Source organism: Anomaloglossus baeobatrachus, chromosome 3, assembly GCF_048569485.1.
Source record: "Anomaloglossus baeobatrachus isolate aAnoBae1 chromosome 3, aAnoBae1.hap1, whole genome shotgun sequence".
Taxonomy (NCBI): Eukaryota; Metazoa; Chordata; class Amphibia; order Anura; family Aromobatidae; genus Anomaloglossus; species Anomaloglossus baeobatrachus.
In genome coordinates, this window is record NC_134355.1 from 350,686,686 (window position 1) to 350,699,284 (window position 12,599).

The 12,599-nt window shown below is 46.9% G+C and overlaps 1 protein-coding gene across 5 annotated transcripts in view; it reads right to left on the reverse strand.

Annotated features, from left to right (window-relative positions):
* KLHL32 (kelch like family member 32) overlaps positions 1-12,599 on the reverse strand; it is a 437,153-nt gene that overhangs the window by 262,362 nt on the left and 162,192 nt on the right. For all 5 annotated transcript variants that reach the window (XM_075338390.1, XM_075338392.1, XM_075338391.1 and 2 more), the window contains one exon: positions 5,835-5,942. In XM_075338390.1, the coding sequence (XP_075194505.1) occupies positions 5,835-5,942 (108 nt within the window). The remainder of the gene's footprint in view (positions 1-5,834; positions 5,943-12,599) is intronic.

Genomic DNA, 12,599 nt, shown 5'->3' on the forward strand with positions numbered 1-12,599 from the left:
AATTTTTGCACCATCTCTGCATTATTTGATGCTGCGTTTTATAATGTTTTTTCTGCTTGGTGTGTCATCCTATAAATAAAGCCATTTTATTTTTAAAAATTCCTGGTACTGACATTGTTACATTGTTAGGTGCGGATTACATGCGTTTTTGATGCGTTTTCGCCGTATAAACACATCAAAAATGTGATTTACCTGCAGAAATTCTGCATCTAATGCAAGTGTATGGGGAAATTCTGCACAGAAAACTCGCAAGGGAAACCGACATACCGCGGATTGGAAAACGCTCCGCAGATCAGTTTACACTGGTTAAAAAAAAGCACAGAGGGCAGGAGATTTCTACAAATCTCATCCACTTTGCTTATACTGTAAAACTCAGTTTTTGACACAGCAAAGACACGCAGCGACAATAACGCAAACAAAACTTGTTGTGCACACAACAGGTTACACTAAAGGCCGTTTTACACGCTGTGGCATCGCTACCATTTGCTGGCGATGTCGAGCGCGATAGCACCCCCCCTGTCGTAAGGCCGATATGTGGTGATCGCTGCCGTAGCGAACATTATCGCTACGGCAGCGTCACACGCACAGACCTGCTCTGCGACGTCGCTGTGACCGGCAAACTGCCTCCTTTCTAAGGGGGCGGTTCGTTCAGCGTCACAGCGACGTCACAGCAGCGTCACTGAACCGCCGCCCAATAGAAAAGAAGGGGCGGAGATGAGCGGGACATAACATCCCGCCCACCTCTTTCCTTCTTCATTGCGGGCGGCCGCAGGTACAATGTGTTGTCCCTCATTCCTGCGGTGTCACACATAGCAATGTGTGCTGCCGCAGGAACGACGAACAACATCGTACCTATAGCAGCAACGATATTTGGGAACTGGACAGCATGTCAACGAGCAACGATAAGGTGAGTATTTTTGCTCGTTAGCGGTCGCTCGTACGTGTCACATGCAACAACGTCGCTAATGAGGCCGGATGTGCGTCACGAATTCCATGACTCCAACGACATCACGTTAGCAATGTCGTTGCGTGTAAAGCGGCCTTTAGGCCGGGGTCAGACGACTGCATGAAAAAAATCATCTGATTTTCATAAAGAAAACTCATGTGTTTTTCGTCATTCTGCTGTCTATGTGGCATTACTTTTTTATTCATCAACATTTTAAAATGCACAAGATCACAAACTGTTTCCCATGTTAATAATGTCAATGCATCCATAAAAATGTTATGCTATACAAATGATTCATATGGGATTTGATACTTTTTTTTTGCGCTCCCATAGACTGGTATAGATGAGCCTCATCGAAGACACTGTAGACTGTAGAATTGTTCCAGCATCCATAAAAAAAATAAATAAATAAAAGCTGGTGAAAAAGTTCTATGTATCCCTAAATTATATCAATGAAAACTACAGCTCACTGTGCAAAAAATAAGCTCCACCGATGAAAATGTAAGTCTGTTATGGCAGAGGCGTATCTACGGGGGGGGGGGGCTGGAGGGTATCTGCCCCTTCCACAAGGGGTGCGCTGTCGGACCACCTAATGCGGTGCTGTGAAAGTCTCCCAGGCAGCTGTGTTTCTCTGCCCCGTACTGGGAGCCGGCCATTCTCTGAGCCCAGCTGTCAAGCTGACAGCCGCACTCATAGAAACTGCAGCACACGGCTTCTACTGGTCAATTGTCCTTGTATCTGTCAGACGTGAGGACAATTGAAGTGCTGATCGACGATGCTGACTTCTGGGTCAGAGCGACGTGTTACGTGTGATCAGGTTAGCTGATCACACTGCTGACCCGGAAGTCAGGGCCACAGCGCAGAGGCAGCAGAAAACGCTGATGATAAGTGCTCCAGTGGAGCTGAAGACAATGACACCGAAGAAGAACAGTATGGGGTGAAGGGGGAGGTATTTATAGACACAGAATGGTTGGACAGAGGGTGGGGTAGTGTGGGGTGGGGGCCGTATCTATAGACACAGTATGGGGAGAAGGAACTATCTGTGGACACAGTATGGGGGGACAGAGGGTGGGGAGGGGGGGCCATATCCATAGACACAGTATGGGGCAGAGGGAACTGTCTGTGGACACATTATGGTGGGAAGAGAGGATGGGGAGGGGGAAGTATCTTTGGACACAGTATTTGGAGAGAGAGGATGAGGGGTGATGTATTGGGAGAAAGGGTGAGGGGTGATGTATACGGACAAAGTATAGGGAGGGCGGGTGAGGCGTGATGTATACAGACATAGTATAGGGAGTGAGGGGTGATGTATACAGACACAGTATAGAGGGTGAGGGGTGATGTATACAGACATAGTATAGGGAGTGAGGGTGAGGGGTGATGAATACAGACATAATATAGGGGATGAGGGGTGATGTATACAGACATAGTATAGGGAGTGGAGGTGAGGAGTGATGTATACAGACATAGTATAGAGAACCAGGATGAGGGGGGAATGTAAACAGACATAGTATGTGGAGCGATTTGGGGAATGTATCCAGATATAATATGGGGAGCAAACGGGAAAAAAAATTTGAGGACACAGAATAAAGAGTAACATGGTATGAGGAGCAAGTGGGCAGGATGGGGAGTGAGAGGGAAAAGTATATGGCACACAGGAGACAGTGAGGAGACAGTAAGGGATAAGAAAAATGTAAAGGGGCAAAAAATAGAGACTGGGTAGTGAAGGGGGGCGGTATGGAGAGGGGGCAGAATGGGAGGACAGTGTGAGGCCAAAGCGAGGAGGGATGTGTGATGAGAGAGCACAGTATAAAGGCTTGGCAGTATAAGGGGACACAGTGTAAGGGACAGTGTGAAGAGTAGGCTCAGTATGGAAAGGAGGGGGAGTGTGGAGGGCATGTACCATAAGAAGGACAGTGTGTGGGTCATATTTTGTGCAGAGAACACAGTAAGGTGCCATTATATATTCTGGGGCACAGTGTAGGGTAGATAATTTTAAATAGAACTATTATAATCATTCTGATATTTTTAAGGGCAACGTGTCAGGATTTGCTGCAGAAGACTGGAGAAGATGGAAAACTGCAGAGACGAGACGTGAATGTGAAAAGTCATCATGGCGTTAGGACAAGATGAAGAATAAAATTAAATGACTCAGAGACAACATCATCTATAAGGTGCCTGGATGTAAATGTTTATTTGTGCAACTATGTATCATCATTAGACCTTGGTCCCACTTCTGCATTGCTTCTGATGTGAGAGCAATGGGACCCCCCCGATCAAGTGTTTTTGGTGTAGGTGGCCGGAAATGCTTATTTCCTGATCTGCTACATCCTCTGATAGTGTCCGCGACCGAGTACATCCGCCTCATTGATTTTAATAGGAGGCTGATGCAACTATCAGAAGACAGAGCAGATCTAGAACTGAGCACTGCCGACCACCTGCCACCTCTGGCACAGCACCTAGAACAGGCAATTGGCGGGGGTGCCAGGTGCCGGACCCGATCAATCAGACATTGGTGACCTATCGTAGGCTCTCATCTCCACACATAGTCAGTTAGCCCCGGACACAGCTTGGGGTGAGGAGCACAGTCGAGACTTCGGTCCAGGTACATTCTCTCTACCTTCACACTTCTGGGAGCACCATAGGACCCGTGGCTTGGAGCAGACAGCTCGACCCGGGTTATCTACAGCTACATGCGATTTCAGGGTCTGCGGAGAGTGCAGGAAACACCCACAGCCCGTTCCATATTCCACATACACCGGGACTGGAGGGACCCCGACCAGAAAGGACTCACAGTGGGAACAACAGTGGTGACCTCAAAATGCTCAGGATCGGATGGGGCTCATCACGGCGGTAACCGGCATCTCCCAGGTAAACCAGGACGGTGAGTAAAGAGACCTTGAACCCGCAGAGACTGTGTCCGCCTGTCCTTGCCAGCACCGTCGCCCCGCGCTTCGGCGCCCGCCATTACTACTCCCCTCATCATCCTCCCAGGGGCCCACTCTACCTGTGGGGTGCAGAAACATCTTAGCTGCTACTACCAACCGCCCCGGAGGACAGTGACAGCAGCGGCGGCTATTCCCTGGCCGCGTACCGCAGGTGGCTTCACGAGACAAACCTCCATCATCATCTCCCCTCTTCTGTATTGTATACCTCGGGGCCACGAAACTGGGCAAAAGGGCCACCCGTGACATCCCCAGACCAGACATCACGAGGCCCGGCGACAAGTATTTATCCCCTTGCCCCGTGGGTGCTACATATGTATGTATGTATGTATGTATATGTCTAGTCTGCTAAAGGAATCAGCACCGTCACATTTACAATCACCAAATTTTGCACAGCCACCTCTATTAACTCAGGGAATGTCATAGACTATGTTTTGAGGGAAAATGTAACCCTGCGCTTTACAGTTATTCTACAAAAAACTGCTTACATTGAAGTCAATGGAGCTGGGAGCTACAGGTCATTAATAGAAGCTCTGATTGGTTGCTATAGACAATGAAGGACATTCCTAGTCTAAGAGTGGCTTTACACGCTTCGATATTTGTCCCGATATCGCTAGCATGCGACCCGCCCCCATTGTTTGTGCGAAACGGGCATATCGCTGCCCGTCGCGCACAAAATCGCGCACCCGCATCACACATACTTACCTGCATAGCGACATTGCTGTGACTGGCGTACCGCCTCCTTTCTAAGGGGGCGATCCGCTCGGCGTCACAGAGACATCACTGAGCGGCCGCCCAATGAATGCGGAGGGGCGGAGATGAGCGGGATGAACATCCCGCCCACCTCCTTCCTTCCGCATTATGGCCGGAGGCAGGTAGGAGATGTTCCTACGGGGGTCACACACAGCGATGTGCACTGCCGCAGGAACGAGGAACAACAATGGGAAAGCAATAGAATCGATAATTGGGAGTGGACCCCCATGTCAACGAGGAGTGATTTTGGACGTTTTTGCAACGATCCAAAATCGCTGCTTGGAGTCACACACTACGAGATCGCTACAGCGGCTGGATGTGCGTCACAAAATCCGTGACCCCAACGAGATCGCTGTAGCAAAATCGTAGCGTGTAAAGCCCGCTTAAGGCAGCTTATGTGTGAGGTAATATGATATCGGTAGAGACACACACAGAGACAGAGACACACAGAGACTGATACAGAGACAGAGAGACACACAGAACCAGACACACAGAGACAGAGACTGATAAAGAGACAGAGAAACAGAGACAAAAACACACAGAGACTGATACAGAGACAGAGACACACAGAGACAAATACACAGAGACCTATAGAGACAGAGACACATAGAGACAGAGACACACACAGAGACTCACAGACAGAGACTCACAGAGACAGATACACAGAGACACAGACAGAGACAGGGACACATAGACACAGAGATAGAGACACGCACAGAGACACAGATACACAGAGACATAGATAGACAGAGATGCACACATAGACACATAGAGACACACAGAGAGAGAAAGACAGACAGAAAGAGAGGGAGACAGACAGACAGACAGAGAGGGAGACAGACAGTCAGAGAGGTAGACAGACAGACAGAGAGGGAGAGTAGGAGAGAGGGAGAGTGAAAGAGACAGAGAGACAGTTACGATCCCGGGCAACGCTCGGTACTATAGATAGTACATCATAAAGCTCAATAAATGTAAGATGTCATTTATATCTCATGCCACAGATTAGATTTAAATAAAAAAGTTGGTAAACTGAATTTTTATTACATTCTCTCCCTAACAAATGTTACATTTGCTTTCAAATAAATATGTACCCACCCTGTAAAAAAACAAGCTCTCATATTAAATTGTAGTAACAAAAGCAAAGTGCAACCACCCTAAAGATAAACTGGTAAAACATTATAATACAATACCTGTCCAGTGTAGGCAAAGTCAAGAGCCTGCTTTAATCCAAGGCTGGTGACACCATGTAAATTGACTTCATCCGCTTCACTTTCAACCATGCACAGACTGAACATTGCCTGTATATTAAATAGGATGAGTATTAGTTAACTGTACAATAGGCATCACTAAATACACAATCAAGCTGTTTATTACTTTTTAGAACATTTTAACTGTGAAAAAACATTATTAACCTGCAGATAATGGGTTAATCTGTAGGCTAGTATTGTTGTGAACCTGCCCTATGCAGTCACTTAGAACCCTGTTGCCGGGAGGAAACTAACTTTATTTCTCCTGGCAGCGTTGAGCTTAATGTCATTGGGATGGCACTGGAGCTGGTTCAGTTACTATTCAATGTATAGTGAGCGGGATGGCTGTAACCACGTCCCCATCACTGACTGACAGCCAGCTCAGCATTAGAACCAGATCTCAGTCTGTGCGGGGAGTGCGGTAACAGCTATTGGTCAATAACTCTCCACCTGCTAGAGACTACCATAATCTCTCCAACATAAAAACCATAACCTTGACCCCACTGCTCCTTTTCTCCAGAGTGACAGCAATAAATTCCACATTATTCACAAGCTCTTTAGCTCTCGCAAACTATCCTTCCTGGGCCTCACCGAAACATGGCTGACACCCCCTGATGCAGCTTCCCCTACTGCGCCTTTAATTCAACACACAATGGCTATAGACATGGTGGAGGGGTAACTCTTCTAATTTCTAACAACTACACCCAGTCCCACCTGTACCTCCCTTATCCTTCCTTGTTTTGAAGTACATTTTGACCGTATCTAATCTTCCATCAACCTCCATGTAGCCATCATATAACAACCCCTGGGCCCGGCCACTGCCTTTATTGACCAATTCTCCACCTAGCTTCTACACTTTCTCTCTACTGACATTCCCACTATCATCATAGGTAACTTCAACATCAATAATTAGACCTGCAAGTCGGCAGCCTTCAAACTGCTGTCACTTACTTCCTCCTTAGGTCTTACTCAGTGTTCCTCTGCAGCCAACCACACTGACAGACATACACTAGACCTTATCCTCACCTTTGCTCCCTACGTAACCTCACAACCTCTCCTCTCCCCCTATTTGACCACCATCACTTTTTCATGCCTCTCCTCCTCACCTGTCTGTAATGTCCATCAACTTGCACAGTCCTGGTAAAACCTTGCAGACCTACACATTTACGGACTCTAACTCAATTCTACCGCTGCCCTCTGTTATCTTCACTCCATGACACAGACAGTGCCACTGTTGCACATTTCAAAAAGAAAATCGACCAAACAAGGCAAGTCTTGACTGTTAAACCACAACCCCTGTGTATAGCAAACCACTACCCTTCCCCCATAACCTTCCTCCCCATCACTGAAAGAGACCTTACTCATCTCTCCAAATTGCACCTCACCACTTGTGCACTTAACCCCATTGCACCGACTCCTGAACGTCACCACCACACGTATCCCAGCCCTAACTTATCTCTTCAACATATTATTAATAGGGATGATCGAATATCACAAATATTTGGCAATATTCAGCTTCGCGAATATTTGACGAATAGATCGCTGCTATGCGAATATTCGATGCGCAATATAAGTCTATGGGAAGCCCGAATAGTTGCTATTCAGCAACGAATCGGGTTTCTCATAGACTTACATTGCGCATAGAATATTCACAAATAGTCGAATAGCGGCAACCTATTCGTCGAATATGGGCGTAGCCGAATATTTGAGGTATTCGATCATCCCTAATCATTAACTTTCCTTCTGCTTTCAAACATGTCACAATAATAATAATAATAATAATTTTATTCATTTATATAGCGCTATTAATTCCATAGCACTTTACATACATTGGCAACACTGTCCCCATTGGGGCTCACAATCTAGAGTCCCTATCTGTATGTCTTTGGAATGTGGGAGGAAACCGGAGTACCCGGAGGAAACCCACGCAAACACGGGGAGAACATACAAACTCCTTGCAGATGGTGTCCTTGGTGGGATTTGAACCCAGGACCCCAGCGCTGCAAGACTGCAGTGGTGTCCTTGGTGGGATTTGAACCCAGGACCCCAGCGCTGCAAGACTGCAGTGCTAGCCACTGAGCCACCGTGCCGCCCAATCACACTTACCCTGAAGAAGCCATCCCTCGAACCAATCTAAACATCTAGCTATCATCGCATATCGTTGCTCCCATTCACTTCCACTCCTCAAAAAACATGTCCCTGCTGAAATTTTCTCCCACCTCTCATCTACCGTATTTTTCGCTTTATAAGACGCACTTTTGTTCCCCCAAATTTTTTATAAACCGAATATAGGGGGATGGGGGTGTACATATATATATATATATATATATATTTTTATATATATATATATATATATATATATATATATATATTACTGCAGGGTCCGCTCTGGAGCGGTGCTGGGGGCAGGTGACAGCTGCGAGCGGCAGCGTTTGATCTCCTGCTCCCGCTCATATAATATGCACAGCTGCTGTCCAGCAGTGTGGTGCTGAAACTGCATCACACTGAGGGGCTGGGGCAGAGGGGCATATTATACCTGCCTGCGCCCCTGTGATCGCACATGGCCATCCTGTGTTAGATATGGCCCCCGTGCTGCTGCCCATAGTAGAATAAAAAACTCTTTACTTACCCCCTCCAGCGTGTCTCCCTCCAGGTGCTGTGATCAGGCACGCAGAGATTTCACTCTGCTGTGCCGATCACATGACCGGACCGTGAACCAGGAAATACAGGCAGGAGGCCGGAGCTCAACCCTGAGGAGGGGGACACGAGGGAGCACAGTGCTGGAGAAGGTAAAGAAAGAGTTTATTTTACTAAAAGCAGCAGCCTGGGGGCGATATCTAACACAGGGGACCCGTGTGTGTCAGCCACAGGGGGGCCGTGTGTGGCAGCCACAAGGGGGCCGTGTGTGGCAGCCACAGGGGGGGCCATGTGTGGCAGCCACAGGGGGGGCCATGTGTGGCTGCCACAGGGGGGTCATCTGTGGCAGCCACAGGGGGGCCATGTGTGGCAGCCACAGGGGGGGCCATGTGTGGCAGCCACAGCGGGGACCATGTGTGGCAGCCACAGGGGGGCCGTGTGTGGCAGCCACAGGGGGGCCGTGTGTGGCAGCCACAGGGGGGCCATGTGTGGCAGCCACAGGGGGGGGCCGTGTGTGGCAGCCACAGGGGAGCCGTGTGTGTCAGCCACAGGGGGGGCCGTGTGTGGCAGCCAGAGAGGGGGCCGTGTGTGGCAGCCACAGGGGGGCCGTGTGTGGCAGTCACAGGGGGGGGCCGTGTGTGGCAGCCACAGGGGGAGCCGTGTGTGGCACCACAGGGGGGGCCGTGTGTGGCAGCCACAGGGGGGAAATAGGCTGTCTTTAGTGATTGGCGAATCTGAACTGTAAAGTTCGGGGTCCGTACCGAACACATAGTGTTCATGCACACGATCCTGGGAAGGTCGTGTTGCAGTTCAGGCCCAGGGGTTGTAAAAACTATCACATTATTAAAAAACATTATGATTATACTTACAGGTCCCGTGACTCTGTCTCCAGGCCGCTTCTGCTTCCAGGTCCGATCATTAACTTCCGGGGGTATTCACTGAACTGCTGTCACTTGGCAGTCTTCGGCTGTTTTCGGCCATGCTTTTGGTGACGTCAGGGTTCACCCGAGTCCATGGCTCATGGACTCGATTGAACTTTGACTGTCACTGTGCGAGCCTTGCATCTGTATCACCCGGCACGGTGCACACTCTGCTGACAGGAGCGGGTCGGCTGCATGTATTTCCATGCAGCTGAGGTGCTCCCTGTCAGGAGAGAGTCAGGTCGTGCGGGGTGATGCAATGCGAGAGAAATGCGAGACTCGAATGTGTCATACGCAAGTGGAATCATACCCTCACTGTCAGTCTGCTTCTTGCTCTGCACAGAGCAATGAAGCAGAGGTGACATAGCTCTCCCTGTGCACTACGTCGGACAAAGGAGTTTTTATTACAATAAAGATGGAGTCTCTAAATGTTTTTTTGTTTTATTTCTAATATATAAAAAATTCTACGTGTTGTGTTTTCTTTACTGTTCACTAGAAATTCATGGTGGCCATGTCCAATTTGGCGTGACACCATGAATGTCAGGCTTAATACCAGCTGAGAATACAAAGCTGGTATTACCCAGCCTGCCATCAGGGCCGCTGGATGAGCCAGGTAAAGCGCCTGGAAATGGCGCTAAGAAATAATGCGCCATTGCCAGGGGAGGCTGCAGGCTGCAGTTTTTAACGTGGGGGCCCAGAACGCTTGGGCCTTACCACACTGAGAATCCCAGCCCCCAGTTGCCTGGTTTTACCTGACTGACAATCAAAATACAGTGGGAGCTCACACATTTTTTTTTTAATTATTTTTTAAAATAATTAAAAAAAAATTAATGGGCATTCTGTATTGATTGCCAGCCAAGGTAAATCCAGGCAGATGGGTTGGCAGCCCATAGCCGTCCGCTTTATCTGTGCTAAGAACCAAAAATACAGCAGAGAGCTATGTCATTTTTGTAATTATTTATTTTTACACTACTATATGTGTGAGGGACCCAATAGCCAATCTCAGATGCTGTCACGCAGAATGGGTGTCTGTGATTGGCTGTTGGAGTAACTCTGAATCTGCCCATACATTCTATATGCTAGAATGTATGGGCTGGTTTCAGGTTACTCCAGCATCCAATCCCAGACTCCCACTCTGTGACAGCGTCTGTGATTCTCTATTATTTTAACAGCAAAACAACAACGTAGAGAAAAAAATATATTCTTAGAAATAAAACAGAAGACATTTAGGACTCCATCTTTATTACGCAAAAAAAAACCCTCCAACGTGGTCCAAAGGCGGGCGAGCATCTTCAGCTCTTCTACATATGTGCGAGGAGACAAACACAGGTCTGCTCACACAGACTCAGCTGAGAGCAGTAAGAGACTTTACCCGAATGCATACCTGAGGCCGGTCAGCTGTGCCCTCGGCTAACCACCACTAAATACAGGACCTTCCATGACGTCATAGTAATGTGACCAGTCTGTAACCAACGAGTTAATACAACAATCACACTAGACATGGCTATGACATCATGGAAGGACCTGTAGTCAGTGGTAGTTACCCGGGGGCACAGCAATGATCAGACCCGGAAGCAGAAGCGGCCAGGAGACAGAGTTTGCAGGACGCATCGCGGGTCCTGTAACTATAATGACAATGTTTATTATTAACTATATTCTTTATTTTACAGCCACCCCAGCCCCATCACATAACTGTAAAGTTCAAGTTTGGGGTTCGGACGCAAGTTTGCGTTATCTCCGACCCCGAACACGAACTTTACAAAATGTTCACGGACATCGGGGGTTCACCCATCACTAGCTGTCTTGCTGATTCCAAATTATTGTTATTATGTATTATTATTATAGCTCCATTTAGTCCATGGCATTTTACATGTGAAAAAAAGTCATGCATAGACAAGTAAAATAATCATGAATATTTCAAGGCACAGACTGGTTGGTAGAGGAGAAGAGGGGATCCTGCCCGCAAGGGCTCACAGTCTACAAATCAGGATAGCACCACCAAGCTTTCTTGTAACGATTAAAGCCCCTAAGGTGTGTGCACACGTACATGCTGAAAATTCTGCAGAGATTTGTCAACACGTGTGCTTCAAATTGCTGCAGAAACACTGCATAATGGATGCAGTGTTTCAGCAGAATAAATGCTGATTTCATGCGCTTGGGATTCTGCCTCTCCCATAGACAGAGTGGGAGCAGCATCCAAAGCGCACAAAAGAAATGACATGCTGCATTTTTGGATCAAAATTTCAGCATGCAAATCGCTGCATTCAAAAAAGCATCGTGGGCACGGATTATACACAATCGTCATAGATTGTGCAGGGGACGCAGGACACATGCATTTACGCTGCAGTGCTAGACACAGTGTAAATGCCTGCAATACGCACACGTGCGCACATGCCCTTAATCTTTACAACACAAAAATAATCATCATGGTGGGTTTTCTGTTCTCTCCATACCATTGGCACACCAGAGTTTAAACATTTTCTTTCACCATTTGTCCACTGTCATAGATGCTCCACAAACAAACCATATGTGGAGCCACAGACATACGCTATTCTCCAAGCTGTACTCCATAACAAGCCGGGTATACTCCATGCACAAAGTGTGTAATATTTATACTTTGTTTTTCAACCATGAATTCTCCACAGATGTAGCACAATACATCAGACTCTTCTTGATGAAGTCAGAATTTTTTAAGACATAATGTTTGTGTATAAACCACAACTAGGTTGACAAACATTTACTGTAACTGACTTCTTGACTCAACAAATTCACTGTAGAATTTTGGCTTCAAAAAGTCACTTTTACAGCATTGTATACAAATTAAAATACAAAATAATTATATGGGATATTTTATTACCCAAGACACTGTTAAAGAGTAAAAAGACATCAAAAGCTATTGCATTTATTATCACACAAAAGTCACATTGGGGAACTGCATTATTTCCATGGATGTCCATTGTTTCAAAAACTAAAAACAATTCAGCAAAAGTAATTGGAATTTTTTAATTCAGCACCCAAAAATACCCTAAATCTATTCAACAAACCTTGGCACCTGAATTTTTATTTTTTTTCATAGACATGTGAAATATAAAAATTTCCCACAAGAAATCTTAGCCTTTCATTGATATCTTCTTGCTGCTCTTACTAAAAT